Source organism: Chelon labrosus (genome assembly GCF_963514085.1).
Source record: "Chelon labrosus genome assembly, chromosome: 12".
Lineage (NCBI taxonomy): Eukaryota > Metazoa > Chordata > Actinopteri > Mugiliformes > Mugilidae > Chelon > Chelon labrosus.
This window is the reverse complement of record NC_140345.1, coordinates 14220845-14238031: the sequence shown is the minus strand read 5'-3', so window position 1 is coordinate 14238031 and position 17187 is coordinate 14220845. Positions and strand designations below refer to the sequence as shown.

General features: G+C 41.9%; 2 protein-coding genes across 2 annotated transcripts; one reads left to right on the top strand and one right to left on the bottom strand.

Annotated features, from left to right (window-relative positions):
- Positions 1–551: 551 nt before the first annotated feature.
- LOC311497356 (uncharacterized protein) lies at positions 552–2156 on the bottom strand (the record flags this gene model as incomplete). The annotated part of the gene is made up of 1 exon (XM_084557637.1): positions 552–2156. The coding sequence occupies exon 1, from the start codon at positions 2019–2021 to the stop codon at positions 552–554; it is 1470 nt and encodes a 489-aa protein (XP_084413763.1). The 5' UTR covers positions 2022–2156.
- A 379-nt stretch (positions 2157–2535) lies between these two features.
- smg9 (SMG9 nonsense mediated mRNA decay factor) lies at positions 2536–15812 on the top strand. Its single transcript, XM_084557634.1, has 13 exons — positions 2536–4755; positions 4842–4916; positions 5023–5257; positions 6362–6459; positions 6545–6657; positions 9902–10013; positions 10176–10271; positions 10461–10546; positions 13965–14071; positions 14162–14269; positions 14635–14760; positions 14843–14987; positions 15267–15812. The coding sequence occupies exons 1-13, from the start codon at positions 4609–4611 to the stop codon at positions 15343–15345; spliced, it is 1527 nt and encodes a 508-aa protein (XP_084413760.1). The 5' UTR covers positions 2536–4608; the 3' UTR covers positions 15346–15812.
- The last annotated feature ends 1375 nt before the right edge of the window (positions 15813–17187 follow it).

Sequence of the window (17187 nt, the reverse complement as noted above, 5' to 3'; positions counted from 1 at the left end):
TAAAAAAAAAAAAAAAAAATCATAAACAATGTCATATGCTATTGTCAACCTAAATATCAAAACCTCTTCACTGTCTGAAAGGAGCGTAACAGTTCAATCGGATGTCTTGATAACAGATTTAAAAACTTCCTCGCAAACCTCACGGATAAGAACGCACTTTGAGACGGGGGGGAATATATGCAAAACTGGATTCAATATTTCTCCGGAAGATAAACTGTGGGTTTTATGTGTTTACATGTTTTAACTTAAGCCAATAGTGAAAAGCCCCTTGTGGGTTAATTTATATACTGGTATGTTAGCAAAATAACTTATAAGGAACGTATTTTACACGTTTACAAAGTATCATTTGCACATGGTGAAAACATGTTAACAACCACCCAAGACATGTTAAGAATTCAAAGCCATTAAAAATATGTGTTTGCTTTGAATTTGCCTCTTGGTAAGACCGTAATTAAACAGTGACAACCAGATTGCACGTGTGAAATATACCTTCTGATTTTATTCCATTTTTTAAACAGCACCCAAAAACCAATGTCATTTCGTAGCCTTCCTCAGTTGTTCACCTTTTTTGTTCTGTTTTTAAGTTGGTGCCATATGTAAGCCGAAGGCCTTAAAAAGAGCTGTCCACAGTCACATATAAAGGGCATTCTGCACTTTGTCTTAACCGTACTTTTCCATGTATGTCCCGAACGGGATTTTCCCCGTGATTTGCCGTTCAGGTGCTGAGCTAAGAGTTTAGCTCCCGTGAAAGTGTCCCCACAGTTGACACAGATGTAGCTTAGGGCCTCCGCATGCTGAACACAATGTCGCAAGAGGTGCAGCCGGTGCTTAAAAGCTCTGCCGCACTGGCACCGGTGTGAGCGCCGACCTCGGTGGAGGTAGCGGTGGCTGATGATGAGGGAGGGCTGCCGCAAGATGGCTCCGCACTGCCTGCAGGGGTAAGGGGCCTTGGAGCGCCAGCCTGTGTTCATGCGTTTCATCAGAGCCGCATCCTGGCTGTCGTTCTCGAACATGGCCAGGATAGTGGGCGTTGTTGGAGAGTCGGGGTCGGAGGCCACAGTGTCTTGTGTCGTGTCAGTGGCAACGGGAGAGACAAATAAAGGTGCAGAACTATGGCTTGAAGTCTGGTTGGCCGGCTGAACCATAGCACCACTTTTCACAGGCGCAGCAGCTGACACCGTGTGTGTTTTGGCAGAAGGTGTGCTCGGGTGGGAGGAGGGCGAGAGAGAGGGCGGGCTAGATTTCACAACGGCGGACGCTGCATCCAGGCCATCATGGAGCTTTCCATTAATGGCCTGGTTTACTGCGTTTGGACTGGAGATGTTCGACAGTACTTCTGTGCTATGGATAACTGGTACAACCTTTTTATCAGTCGACAGTAATGATTTAGGAATAATGCGCACTTTGGTGCTAACCACAGACACGTGAACTCTGGTAACATGGTCTAACAAAGTTTTCTCAGAAGTGAAAAAGGATTTGCATATGTTACATGCTTTTGGCATGAACTCAGAACAAAAGAGGGCCAAAGGTATCTTTTTTCCCTTGGGACACTGGTGGCAATTGTACAAGTTCTGCTGAGAGAAAACTTGGCCACAGACGTTACAGGAATACAAATGCATGAAGTGTTCGTTAAGAGACGCCTCATTTAGAAAGACCTTCTTGCACAAAAAACACTGATATTTTACCTTGACGCCGCTGCAGTGAAGCAAATGAACCTTAATTGACCTAAATGGCCCTCTGCCACACATTGAACATATTGAACTATTATTAGGAATGGCTGCGGGGCTGGTTTTAGAGGGCGGACTGCTGGAAGAGTCACTGGAATTACCAGACGAACTTGAGCCATCCGATTCTGGATCATCTGGGCTCAAGTCTGCAGATTTAGAGCAAGCCTTGTCCTCGTCATCGGATTCGGAGCTCGACGAATAATCGGACTTCTCGCTGTCATTTTTCATGTCAAAATCGTTATCATCTTCACCCACGATGTATTCCACACAGCTTTCAGACGCCTCAGGCTTCATCTCAACTCTCTGTTCGGGATTCGGCTCTGACAGCGACTGACGTGGGGAACAGTTTGCGGTTTGTTGCGCAGTCACTTCTTTAGGAGCGTCGCCTCAGTCCTGCCTCTCGTATACGACAGCAGAGATCAACCTTCTTGAAATGATGCAGAGTCCATGCAATGCGCCGCTGCATGCTTGTTCAGCTCCCACACATTACTGAAAGACTGACGGCCCTTTCTGCAGAGCGGTGGCGAGGGTGCATCATCCAGGTGAGTGGAGAGTGACGTCACGCGACCGAAAGTAACCGTGCAGAGGCGGCAGGTGGCTTTGATATTGTGGCTTTTATAGTGCGACATCAAACTTTTTAAGTTGCCGTTGTTTTTGCCACATTCCCAACGTTTTGCACACGGATGTACATCACACACCTGCCTTATTGTGAATAGACATTCTTCATCGCTGCTTGAGTCCTCAATCATAAGTAGCTGGTCATATCAATCTCTGGGTTGCCTGCAAGTTAAGGCAGAATTGAGTCATTTAAAATATTTGGGAATAAATCCATATTGCAGGTTGCACATATCACGGCAGACTTCCACTCTGTCATAAGATCATAAGACCTTTTCATATTTGTGGTTAAGAGATAAAATTAATAGTCAACAGACACAAAACACAACAACAAAAAACTTTAAATCATATAATACTCATGACTGATTATTTATCTGAATTAATGAACGCAAATCCCAGACATTCCCTCAACAACCACGTTCATGATACTCAGAAGATAAATCGCTTTGACTTTGAGATGACATGACTTCACCTGGAACGATTACAAGGTTCACATTTGTGGCTTTTTGAGTCAAACATCTTGCAAGCTCATGCTGGACTGAGCAAGTCAAGTACTTTCTCTTCATATTCTGCTAAAATCAGATCAGATTTGGTTAAATGTGTCCAATAGATTGGTCTATGTCTATATGCAAGCAACGTGACATTCCCATCAGCCTTTTTTTTTTTTTTGGTCAATGCTAATTAGCAATGTTAGCATGCTAACATGCTAAACTGTGACAGCGAAAATGGTGCCCCCACTGAACAATACCGTAGCATGTTAGCATTGTAACTGTGAGCACGTTAGCATTGAGCTAGCTCACAGCACGCCTGTGACAATGTAACTACAGCTTCACCAAGATGCTATCTCTGTCTTTCTCTCTTCAATCTTTGTCACTGTGTATGTCTTTAATAAATTTATGTTTTCTGTAAAGTGAGCTACTTGAAGACGTTACCGTTATGGTTTGGACAACTGTGCCCAATTCATACTTTTTGACGGATTGTAAAGTAAACCATAGACATGGTAACTGGCGTAAATCAATCTTCCAATAATTAAATACAAAAATACATAATATTAACATCACAACTGTAAAACTCGTGTCCTCTCTTGCCAGGACAAAACATTAGAACCATTCCCCATTTTTAGCTAACTGTTGACGCTTGTTTTAGTGAGTGGGACTATGTCACATACGCTACCTTAGTTACCTTACGTTACATTATGCTACCTGCACAGGTAACCAGTACTTACCCCAGTCTAGAAGATCAAGTACGAGCTCACGATTTGCCCAAATCATGTACTGTAAAAAATAAAAAATAAAAAAAAATACAAACATCTCACGTTAATTTTAACAAGTAATGTTTTGGCTTTCCAGATAAATAAACTACTTCCATTCCAGATGTACATCTGAAGCGTGTCCAGATGTGCAGATTGTGATACTACAAGTATGAGTGGCCACATTACAAAAAGATAAACCTTTTAATTTTCATATTTGAAGACACAGTCCAGATCTTCATGGCGGCCAAGTCCGAACACCGAGCACATCTATATCCGGTGTAAACCGGAAGGGAGACGCCTACATGTCCCAGAATGCATCGCCGAGTTTTCTCTCAACTTCTTTCACCAAAGGCAATTCAATATTTCTCTAAACACTGGGAAACACGCGTGTTATGTACTTGCTATATGTTGTTATTAAAAACAAAAGAGTAAGTTAATTCAGTTAGAAAAGGTACGACACATTTATCAATGTTAAAGTTAAAGGAAGGAGAAGACTTAATCTCTTCGACTGAACAAGGCAATAAAAACTATTTGAATGGTGGAAACGAAAAAATAACCATCAGAACACGGTTAAAGTGGAAGATATAACAATAATCTATATTTATACATTCCTTTTCGCGGTTTTCTTACTTCAAATAGTCCCTCCAGACGTGGTGGGAACTAATCAGTAGTTTGTTTCTTGACGGCTCGATTTATGCGACGAACGAGATGCGTTTGTTAGGCATTAAAGAGCGTTTCAGGCGAGTGGAGTTTCTTTAAATGCGTTGATAACAACATACCGCTTCATTGTGCTCTAACAGCCAGCGCTGAGTTATGAAACAAGCACACCACCGGGAAGATTTAGCTACTGTTGTTTACGTCCATAGACAGGTGGTTGAACTACGACGGCATCTCTCCTAGCTAACTAATATCATTAAACGTAAACGCCACTAAAATTCCCCACAGCCGGCGTCTGCTTGAACTGGGTTCCCATCGTTTGCTAGCTTTCCATTGAGAATAGTTGTTCGCTGCGAGATGTCGGAGTCCGGTCACAGCCAGCCTGGCATGTACGGCCAGGGACGCAGGAGAAGGCGACGCCGGGGAGACAGAGATACTGGACCTCCGGGACAAAATCTGTCTGGTCCCAGTCGAGATCGGGAATACCAGCCGAGAGAGCGAAGGGTAAAGCAAACATAAACTCTAACAATTGTTGCTGCTTTGACGTCTTTATAACACGACACAAACTCAAGTGACTATGTTCTGATCAGGATGGGAGCGAGGATCCACCAGGTCCTCTCATTCAGAAGACCCCCATCATTCTTGCAAAACCCCCCGGGGAAAGGGTACGTTAACCAGACTCTGAGATTAAGCTTTTTTCCTTTAAACACACTGCATGTTTAACGTAATGTGATCTGTTGATCCCAAACTGTTGTTGGATCATCTCCCAAGGCTAAGCCATCACAAACTGCACCCGTCAGTGGAGCTCCAGTCCTAGAGAAGCCAATAATGCTAATGAAAGCCAGAGATGATGGAGGGAAGCCAGGGACTCCGCCAGAGGCAGCAGCCCAGTCCTCTGGCCCAGGTCCCTCCAAGATGGAGAGGGAAGGGCAGCGACCTACTCAGCCTGTGTACCAGATCCAAAACAGAGGGATGGGTGCTTCTGCATCAAGCAGTGCTGTGGACCGTGAGTATTTTTTTTTCTGCTCTGTTGTTAAAGTAAAATATAGTTTACTATGTATATACACTGCCTGGCCAAATAAAAAAGTCGCCACCTGGATTTAACTAAGCAAATGGGTAGGAGCCTCCTATTGGATAATTACTGCATGGGTGATTATCTTTCAGCTGGAAACAAGTTATTTAACCCCAACTGATGCGATGAGTATCTTCTCATGTCTTAAACAACCATGTCTAAAGACACATCTTGTGGTCGTAGAAAAAGAGTCTGTTTGAGAAGGGTCAAATCATTGGCATGCACCAAGCAGAGAAAACATCTAAGGAGATTGAAGAAACTACTAAAATTGGGTTAAGAACTGTCCAAGAACTGCATTGTTAAAAACTGGAAGGATAGAGGGGAACCATCGTCTTTGAGGAAGAAATGTGGCTGGAAAAAAAATCCTCATGGATCGTGATCGGTGATCACTTAAACGTTTGGTGAAATCACATCAAAGAAAAACAACAGTAGAACTCAGGACTATGTTTAATAGTGAAAGTAAGAACATTTAAACATGTACAATGTGAAGGAAACTCAAGAGATTGGGATTGAACAGATGTGTAGCCTTAAGAAAACCACTAATCAGTGAGGCTAACTGGAAAAAAAGGCCTCAGTTTGTTAGGGAGCATAAAGATTGGACTCTGGAGCAATGGAAGAAGGTCATGTGGTCTGATGAGTCCAGATTTACCCTGTTCCAGAGTGATGGGGGCATCAGGGTAAGATGAAAGGCGGAGGCAGTGATGCACCCATCATGCCTAGTGTCTACTGTACAAGCCTGTGGGGGCAGTGCTATGATCTGGGGTTGCTGCAGTTGCTCAGGTCTAGGTTCAGCAACATTATGTGCCCAAAGAATGAGGTCATCTTTGGGATGTGATGGAGAAGGCTTTGCACAGACTCACACATCATCAATACAAGATCTTGGTGAAAAATTAATGCAACACTGGATGGAAACAAATCTTGTGACGACTTCTGGTGGCGACCTTTTTATTTTGGCCAGGCAGTGTATATAATATAAGGCTAAACTGTGCTTGTAGAGATAAGAAAAATATATCTTGAATCCCTCCACATGACTTCCAGCTTTGGTCGGTCAGTCTAAACTCCTTCCTCCGGAGAAGATGAAGCACAGCATTAAACTGGTGGATGATCAGATGAATTGGTGTGACAGTGCCATGGAGGTGAGTTAGCAAAATGAGGTAATGTTTTCATCATACTGTACATGATCTGCTCATATAAAGGTGTTTTTGTTGTGATGCGTTGCAGTATTTGAGGGACCAGACCGACATGTTGGTGGTGGGAGTCATTGGCCTGCAGGGAACTGGGAAATCAACGATAATGTCACTGTTATCCGCCAACACTCCTGAGGAAGATCAAAGGTAAAGTGATAACACCAAGGATTTGATTTATAACCCGCTCTACACTACACAGTATGATGCATTCCTTTATTTGAAGAGACACATAAACAGTAGGCAATATGAGGTAATTATGAAGTAATTAGGGACTACTTAGGGCCTGTTCAGTCCTTGCATTAAGATCCCATCTGGGGAAACTGATCGCAAGTGGCCATTGTAAAAGAAAGGTGTGAACACCCCCAGGACGCACTGAGGGGCCATCCACACGGAGACCCTTTTTTGGTTTAAATGCAGATGTTTTGCATCGTTTTGGCCGATCGTCCAAACGAACCCTGTAAACGCATTGCCTTAAAACAAACTTTTCTGAAACCTTGTCCCAGGGTGAAAAAATTCGCAAACGCAGCCCTTGAGTGTTCGTTTGGATGGCAGAAACGCATACTTGCGTTTCAACGATGTCATCGCCACACCCCTCGAGCTTAGCCTTCCACCTCTACTGCCGATTTGTGAACAGCGCTCAAGCTTTATGCGTATGCTCCGCCTCTTCCTCCCTTTCTTTGGTGAATTTCTGAAGCTGAAACAGCGCCACCTATAGGCTTGGAATATGAAGTAGCGTATTGAGATGGATCCGTTTGTATGCAAATATTCTTGAAACGATGCCAGGGAAAATGGGGGGGGGGGGGTCGTTTTGGTACGTGTGGACTTGGCCTGAGATTGCATTTTCAGGGTTCCCACGCGTCCTGGAAAACCTGGAAAATGATTGACCAATTTTCCAGTCATGGAAAACATATGGAAAATGAGAAAAAAGGTCAAATGTCCTGGAAATTATTAAGTTATCCTGGAAAATTATTTATCCTCCCCCTGCCTTCTGAGCGAATGCAAACGGGTTAAAAGTTATGCGCATGCATGTCTTCTGGGCAACATACGGCACAGAGCTTCTCTGCTTCTAGCCAGCGCAGTGCCCCACGTGACACTACCAGCAAATCAAATTTGATTTTGTCGCTAGCTTTAGCAGAGAATTTCTGGCTTTAGCGACTTTTCAGACCCCGCGCCTAGAGACAAAACTCGGGACTACAGTAAGTTGAAAAGTGCCAGAGTCGCTAGTATCATTCCAAACAAAGAGCGGGACAGGGGAATGTATTACTGTATGACATGATAACTTGTCTCTGTAGCAGCTGAAAATGTCCTGGAAAAGTCCTGGAAAATAATTTCAGGAAACCCTGATTTTAGAGAACCAATATCTGACCAAAAATTTGAGGTACAGGGTGGGGCCAGATAATAGCCTATACCTCTTTAATTCAACATGTAATCTAGGTTCTTAGAATCTACTGGTATCTGAAGTCTCTTCAAAGTCAAAAAGAATCGCTGAAGACGGTCCAAGTTTGACGCAAGCAGAGTTTATTCCCAAAAAGAAATAAACCCGAGTCAGTTCAGAATGCCATGCGAAGTCTGACTGATTTTATGGCGTGGTGCAAGTGTTGGACACAGCCCTTTTCAAAAAACATTTCTTTGTTCTCCCTTGGATATACACGTCTATCCCCTCGTCTTCCAGGCGGCTTTTTTTAAAAAAACAAAAAAAACAAACAAAAACAAAACAAAAATGCACATGCAGTATCCTACATCCATGCATATTCTGACTGGAGGCCTTTCTGTCCCTAATCTGCTGCGTTAGCATTACTCATACTTACATATATGGTCTGATAAGAGTCAGTCCTGTCCTCCATATTGCTGCCTACTTGCTACCTGTCTTCTTGGGTGTACAGCTTCTTGCAGTTCATCTATCGGTCAGGGTCACACGGTTGTTATCTTTTCTCCCTCTATCTAACTACAGTTTGGTTACATGATTACAGACATAGTGTTTAATGTTATAAATTCGGTGTTAATCCAATAGTTTGGTTATATGATTAAACCTCATAGATATGGTGTTAATTCAGTCGACGCTTCAAATCATTCTTTTTCTCAACAGTCGCATGTGTCCTCATTTGTCTGCACTCCTTTGGTAGTGTGAACGCAATGCGTCCTGAGTCACATTAAAGACCGCCTATACTCAACAGGGGGGCTCCTGCGCCGGCGGAGTTTTGCCTTTAGCAAGATTCAAGGACATTCACAGCAGTTTCTTTCTCAGAGCCTTGGCTCTTGAAATGATAATGCCACACACTCAAGCAGCCGAACAAAGCACCAGACCCTCACTGTCAGAAGTTTGAATAAGACCTGTCATGCCAAAGGAAATGGTGGCACTTAACCTGGAACCTAGGTTTTAATTTTATGTATTTGAAGGTATGAGGAGTATATGGTGTACTCATACTTTACATGGGATTCATATGTTTCCTTAACTTATTTAAATCTTGAAAGTAACTCACAAATGTCAAATGTGTATGTCATTTGTTTGAGTATGTCAACTTAAAACAAACAATAAAAATCATCCGATGTAATTACTTTTTCAAAGTCTGTAGGACTCAAACACCTTCCCCGTTCTTATAGTTAAGTGAAGAAGTTACGTGTTTGGTTGATTACAAATGTTTGCTTCAGACAAAATTGAGATTGACTCCATACATACATTCTTTCTGTTAATTTGATATATTTTATCATTCATATATATTATTATCTATCACCTGGAGTAGTTCTCACATATACCATTTTAAAATACATTTCTATGTACACTCTTGCAAAAAAAATAGGTACACTAGTGAAAACAAATGCTTTCTAAAGTAGTAGGCCTGCACTATAATGTTATAATGTTCAGTTTATGTTGAAATGGCATCAGAAAAGTTTATATGACCATTATGGAGGGTGTAGTTCATGATGTTGTTAAACTGGATTGAATTCAATACAGAAGTGTTTCTGTCATTTAGTCATAACGGAAACAACACAATACAGTTTAATAGCACTACAAACCACAGCCTCCAAAATGAAAACACAGTTGAATCAACAGCTCTCCCAGTTATTTTTAACAAGTGCTGAATACCACAGCTTTCATGAAGCTGAGGTATAGTGCGGCACTGTTCCTTTAAGATGTATTAATGTATTAATCTTTACTTGTGCACTTATGCTACCCTTCAAAATTTATAAAGCCAAACATAAAAAGTGATATACACCTCCTGAACACACGGGGGCGATATGACTCTTCCTTACAGTGGATCTTAATATTTTGTTTTTGAACAAAACAACATTTAACACCTGTTCAGTGTATCGCACTCTACAGAATACACTTGTACTAGAAACCATATAACGAAGTACTACAGATATGCTGTTTGTATATTTGTTTGAACAGGAGTTATGTATTCAGAGCCCAGAGTCAAGAAATCAAGGAAAGAGGTGGAAATCAGAGCACGGGCATTGATTTCTTTATCACGCAGGAGAGAGTCATCTTCTTGGATACACAGGTAAGAATGAAGTGTGAGTCACGGTTTCTCTTTCATCTGCTGTGTTATTTTCATTTTGCTGTCACAATGTGAGTAATTCATGGACAGTCTGAAGAAAGTGGAACTGACAGAAGCTGCATAGAAGCAACAGATTGTGTTTAAGTGCCTTTCTTGTTTCTTTAGCCAATGCTCAGCCCATCAGTTCTGGACCACCTTATCAACAACGATCGGAAGTTGCCTCCGGAGTACAACCTTCCTCACACATACATTGAGATGCAGGTATGTGACTGGCCTGTAGAGGGAAGTGCGTGATTTGAGTCCTCCTGTAATAGCCACTGGAACGACTGTGCTGTATACCTTCTTTCCTGCAATTCACTGTAATGACAGTTTAGTGATGATTCACTGTAAACACAGTAATGTACACTGACATGTAAGCACATTTGTATTCTCTGTATAATCTGTCAACAGTCTCTTCAGATCGCGGCCTTCCTCTTCACAGTGTGCCATGTTGTAATTGTCGTCCAAGACTGGTTCACTGACTTGAATCTTTACAGGTAGGTACTTGTTTATCTGCTACTTATTTTCCAGACTAACAGGAAAAAAGGAAAGGGTAGCGCTCAAGAAGGCTCTGACTATATCTTGAAAGTCCCCCGTACCCGAAAGGAATGTTGAGCATTTCATAATGTATCTTGGAAGGATATTTGCTTTCACTTTTTCATTATCTTAGTTATGCTGCCTCTTTCAGTTGGTCTTGCAAACAACAAATGCGGGCAAAGCCAGACTTGTCAAGAATGACTGGCAGTGTGCCTGTCAAGCATGTGCTGACACTGTGTTTCCAGGTAGATTTTGTGAGACACTGAGAGATGATCCAACTAATGGGGACAGGCACTTTCAGGAGCAATAGGAAAAACACAACACAAGCACGACATTGTTTGAGGCGTGCAAAGTAATCGTTCACAGTGAATAGTAATGAATAGCGGTGAAAAAAAGATTCGGGATCCAGCTCATTTAACCAGCCACCAAAGAAGACTCAAGAATTATGAATCTAGACGTCTACTGAGTCCTACCACATTTGACTGATATGTAATCAATAAACGGCACTATTCAAACATCTTACATCTCACTCGGCAGAGAAACAAAATGTAAGCAAACTAAGGCACTCAGCCACTCTCTCACATTACGCACAATACACAGAGAAACGAAACTGACTCCGCAGGTACTCACAAGTCGCAACTCTCTGCAGGGAGTCAACAGCCACTCACTCGTTGGCAGAGAAACGAAACTTAACGGACTCAGGGATCATTCTCATCTCAGAGAAAACACAAATGCCCTTAATGTGTTGCCGCCTGTAGCCAGTCTAAAGACGGACAAAAACTGAGCATATTTTAAAATTTAGACTGTCTGTTTTCTTCTAGACTGTGAGTAACGTTATGATACTGAATCTCACTGGAGCCTATGTTGTTGCCTACTCTGCTTCCACTCCACATACATTTTAGACCATACGTGTCGAACATACGGCCCGGGGGCCAGAACCGGCCCACCAGAGGGTCTAATCTGGCCAGCAGGATGAATTTGCAAAGTGCAAAAATTACACTGAAGACATTAACTGCAATTTTTCCATAAAAGTAACTGCTATTCCTAGGGTTCACACATATCTGTGGACATAACAACTGAGACCTAGAACTAAACAGAAATTGCATTTCTTTTTCTTAAGAAATGTAGGGTTGAGGGAAACATTTGGAGGGAAACATTTGGAGTTGTCATTATTTATAGGTAAATTTGACTAAATTTGATTTATAGGAGTTTGACACCCCTGTTTTGGACCATAAGAAAATAAAATATTCATTCATAGCAGTGACCCTGTCCTCATTCGTGTTTTTTGCACAGCCTAATTTTGAGCTTTAGGTTTAGGCTTATGTAAGCTACTGTACTTGATATGATTTTCAGTGGCCACGTTTACATGATCACAATGAACTGATACATGGCAATAACAGGTAACTGTAATAATCCGTTCTTAGGTGTTTACTATGCTTCATTATGTCTCAAGTGAAAGTACTGGAAACACTTTCTTTCGCAATCGGGCCGTTTTGGGTCAAATGACTCAAGTGACTTGCACAACCCGGCTCATATCAGTGAATGACTCAGAATGATCTTAATCCCTCGAAAGATCCGGGTTTTACACTACTAGTAATGAATGATGTGAGTAACTCCTTTTTTGGGTATGTGAGTCGGCAAAGGCTGTCATCAAAAGGGATAGTTCACCATCTTTCACAAAGCTGAAAGCAAAAGCTGTCATCAGTTAGATAGGAGATGAATTGCACTGACAGCCTCACTGCTGTGTAGGAATAGGCGTGTTTAAGACGTTACAACAACTAGATTAGACTAAAATCTACTTCATTGTGCTGGTTACAGATAGGGTCAATGAATTACACATATAAAGATCTAACCAGAAGTGAAAAGAAAGTAATAACAGGAAGTACAGGTATGTACAGAGGTGACTGTACTAGACTTTTAGTGGTTTTATGTTCTACACCAGGGATCTCCCACATTTTTCAAGCCAAGAACTTTATTCGTATCAATAACGATGGACCACATCGAGGAATTTGCATTGTTGAATGTGAAGCGGTCTATGTCCCACAGAGGCACAAACCGCACTCACTACAACCACTCTGTTTGACTTCTGCAAATTTCTTCTTTTGTCATACACATACAAGAGTGTATGTGTATGTTTGCGCAACAAATTTCTAACTTGGATTTTGAGTCACTCCCCTGTTAAATGCAACTACCTGTTACCACACCTTAAAGGGGAACTCCGGCGCAAAATGAACCTGGGGTTAATAACACATGTGTACCGAGTTCGACCGTTCTCTGGTATTTGTTTTCATGTATTTGTTTTGTTAGTCAAATGTGACCAGTTTTCTTGCAAACCGCTATTTAGCGTATAACGCTAGCCTTCGGGGCACACCGACACAGTAAAAGAAATCGCTATTTCTATACCACTAACAAGGCTCACAATATCACCACACTTACACGGTAGCATAACTAGGGTCTCTACATGTAAACCGAACCATTGAGAACTTTGCAAGTTTACAGGCAGTTTATTAAAAAAGGAATACAGTACCGTTGGCGTCCGGCTCGCTTATCCAGGCGGGCGCCATCTTGGGGAAACTGAACTCTCTGTTGCCGGAAGAAAGCACTGAGAGCACTGAACGAAGAGAGTTGAGTTTCCCCAAGATGGCGCCCGCCTGGATAAGCGAGCCGGACGCCAACGGTACTGTGTTCCTTTTTTAATAAACTGCCTGTATACTTGCAAAGTTCTCAATGCTTCGGTTTACATGTAGAGACCCTAGTTATGCTACCGTGTAAGTGTGGTGATATTGTGAGCCTTGTTAGTGGTATAGAAATAGCGATTTCTTTTTATGTGTCGGTGTGCCCCGAAGGCTAGCGTTATACGCTAAATAGCGGTTTGCAAGAAAACTGGTCACATTTGACTAACAAAACAAATACATGAAAACAAATACCAGAGAACGGTCGAACTCGGTACACATGTGTTATTAACCCCAGGTTCATTTTGCGCCGGAGTTCCCCTTTAAGTGTTTGGTCTAGTTCCCCCTTCTGAGAAGTGGTTTAGAGACTCGACCTCTAAACCATTAGACAGTCTTCTTTGACATTACTTTTGCAGACTGGAGTCTTGCTTTCTTCATTTAAAAAATGACACATTTGTAGTATAGTATAGCATTTGTATCTCCAAGGTGGTTGTACTGTATCTTCTGAAAATCTGGTCACTTTTAGTGCGTCCCTGTTTTGGATACAAGTCCATAGATTTATTTATTTTGCTACACTGATTACTGATGCAGAAACAGTCCATAATTTCTCCTGGTATCTTGACAGTTACCCTGCACATGCAACTATTGCTCCATCAATGCAGATGGTGACGTTATCATTCGTCATGTTTGTCATTTTTATTGCTAGATTTCTTCAGACTGCTGAGATGCTGAAGCCTTCCACTCCATCTGCAAGTCATGACAGCACTGGCTCGTCAGGCAACGACGATGGAGCGGAGTACTATCCTCATATAGGTGCCTGTCTTATGCAGAAACCCACAGTCGTACACACAGTCCAGTGTCAATTATATCAATATCTCTTTTTGTAATTTCTCTCTCATCCAGTGTTCCTGCAGAACAAGGCCAGGCGCGAGGATTTCTGTCCGAGAAATCTGAAGAACATGCACATGGTGGTGGACAAATTAATGGCCCATTCGCATCTGAAGTACAAAGGTGCCAAGTGAAACTGTTTTTGTGTATTAGACTAACTCTTTTTACATTTTTGACAAGCAGCATTTACTGATATGAACCATGCCTTGATAAAAGATCAATAATGAATGATTAGCATAATTCTGGTTATTCTTGGTAACGCTGTTGTTCAAGTCTGACCAACAGCAGACATTTGTTTGAAGTGGTTGCAGCCACAAGCATGTTTGGCAAGTTACTAAATTCAAGGGTTAATTTCCGAATTCACTTGCTCATACTTATTTTTATTTTTTTTTGAGAATGTCTAATGGTTGTATTATGAGCAATTCATGCCATGCCAAAGTGCTTCAAAACTCGGGCCACACCTTCACTCACATGGGGTTTGTTTTCAGGTACATTGTCTATGCTAGACTGCAATATCTTCCCAGGCCTGGGGCACGACTACCTGGCAACTGAGGTCAACATGTTCTTGCTTCCTTTGCAAGAGAACGATGGGGAGGATCATCTGAATAAAGCAGGTTGTAACAGGTTTTTTTTTTTTCTTCAACACTCCTCTGGTACATAGTGTGAGATGTAAATTAACCTTCATATGATGTTTAGGGTCAGGAACATACCCACTCTTCTCTCTGCTCCCTGGCTACAGAGGACACCCGTCCTTCTCCACCATGGTTTCTAAGCTCCGCAGCCAAATTCTGGCCATGCCCCGCTGTCAGCTGTCACACACCATTCTCACAGAGAAAAACTGGTAAATGTCACGTACTTCTTTGTGCATTTTCTTTTTAGCTTCATGCTAAGTTCATCTATGTACCACAGGGAGTGGCAGAGAACATCTAAGTTTATTAAGTTATTGATCCCTGCATCTCAGTTGAAGATGTCATATGAAGAATATCATCTTAAGTAAGGTTTGTGTATCAGCAATACAGCTGATGGTTGCATAGACTGCTTCAGTGTTATTTTTGTTCAATAAGCACTAATTAAAAAACACACGCATCAACAAACACACTCTTTGCTTTTGTTTTTGCAGGTTTCACTATGCAGCCCGTATCTGGGACGGCGTTAAAAAGTCCTCGGCTCTGTCCGAATACAGTCGCCTACTCTGCTAACACCTGGGTTGAACTACTGTGATACATGTCATTCTTTTACTGCAGCAATTGAAGACACGCAAAGAGAAAAGTGTGTCTGAAAGTGGAGTCATTTGTACCCCTAAAAGAAGAGAATCTGAACTTAAAGGACAGTCTCTGTTGATTTCAAGCAGCCACATTAAGGACACATTGGAATCAAGTGGATCAGTTGGTGCTCCATGTTAGAAAGTTGCCTAAGGCTGGCCTAATTAATGCTTACAGACAGAGCTGCACCCTGTGTATCAACGGTTGGAGTGAAAAGAAAGAAAACATCCATCTGCACATGTCTGATGAAGATGTATTACACTTTTGTTTTGAACATTTTAATTGCAGTTGCAGTTTTGCTGTTCTGATGATAAAAATGTTTTGAGATCTGAGCTAAAATGGACCCTTCTGTAAGTTATTTTTTTATTTTCTTTAAAATATCAATAAAAAGAATAACTACTCAGAAATAAAACTCATGTGGAAGCTTTTTTTTATGTGTGATGTCTATAATCTTTTCACAGATCAATAAATGGTATATGATGTCAGTCAACAGGAACCTATTGTGATTCGTAACGTTCCCTTGTCTCATGAACTGGGTTAAGCTTGACACATTCTGAGTAAATGAAAGTGATGGTTGCAGACAACCATCAGTTTCATTTATCACAAACAACTTTGAGGTTGCAGAATCTAACCAGCATGCTAGAGCTGAAATAGTGTAGGTATTCATTTCAGTGGAATAAATTTATTTTAAACTTAAAGGGGAACTACTGTTTTTTACAACCTGGACCTAATTTCTGGCATAAAATACGATCGTTTACTCACCCATATAACTTGTAGTCCTTCGGGAGATAATTAGATCAGCAAATACCATATAGTGGGAGTGACTGGGGCACCGAAACGCCGCGAAACTCATTCATTTCACCAATATTTTGTTATCGCACACTAGTGCTATTCCCTGTTGAGTCCGGAGTTGCCTGTTATCATCATCCGGGGTCTGTAGATTGACCTACAGACCCTACTGCTATGGTTCGTCCACAACCTCAGAATCGGAAAAATATTCAGCCATGTTGCAAACAACTAGCAGTAGCAAATTACAGGTAAACAAGCCGACCGTCACGGGTGCGTGCAGCGCTCAGAGATGACATCATCCAGGGTCTGTAGGTCAGTCTACAGACCCCGGATGATGATAACAGGTAACTCCTGACTCAATGGGGAATAACACTAGCGTACGATAACAAAATATTGGTGACATGAACAAGTTTCGCGGCAGATAATGCGTTATTTAGAGGCTGCGTTTCGGTGCCTCAGTCACTCCCACTATATGGATATACGCGGATCTAATTATCTCCCGAACGACTACAAATTACACTAAAGTTATATGGGTGAGTGAACAATCATTATTTATGCCAGAAATAAGGTCCAGGTTGTAAAAAACTGTAGTTCCTCCTCTCGGCCCGCATCAATGGGGCGAATCATGGTAGATTTGTTTGTTTGTTATGTGTTTCAGCCCGCATCAACGGAGCGAATCATGGTAGATTTGATTGTTGTTTGCTCTTGGTTATTAGTTGCTATATTAGTTGTTGATAGACATCGAATGGTGAGGAAAACAGGGTTGTGCAGTGGCAGTGTAGAGGGGGGTGACTCCAGGATGCTGGAATTCACTGTTAAGCCTTCTCGAGGTGTCGTGGGCCTAACTTAACGAAACATCGGTGAAAGGAGGTGCCCACTTGAAAACCCCAATGACATGCTGCATACTGCTGTTGTTTAGGCCAGGTTCCTGTTGTCTTCATGTTGCTTGGTGGCTATGGTTAGCTGCTGAGCGGGCCATACAAGCCAGCA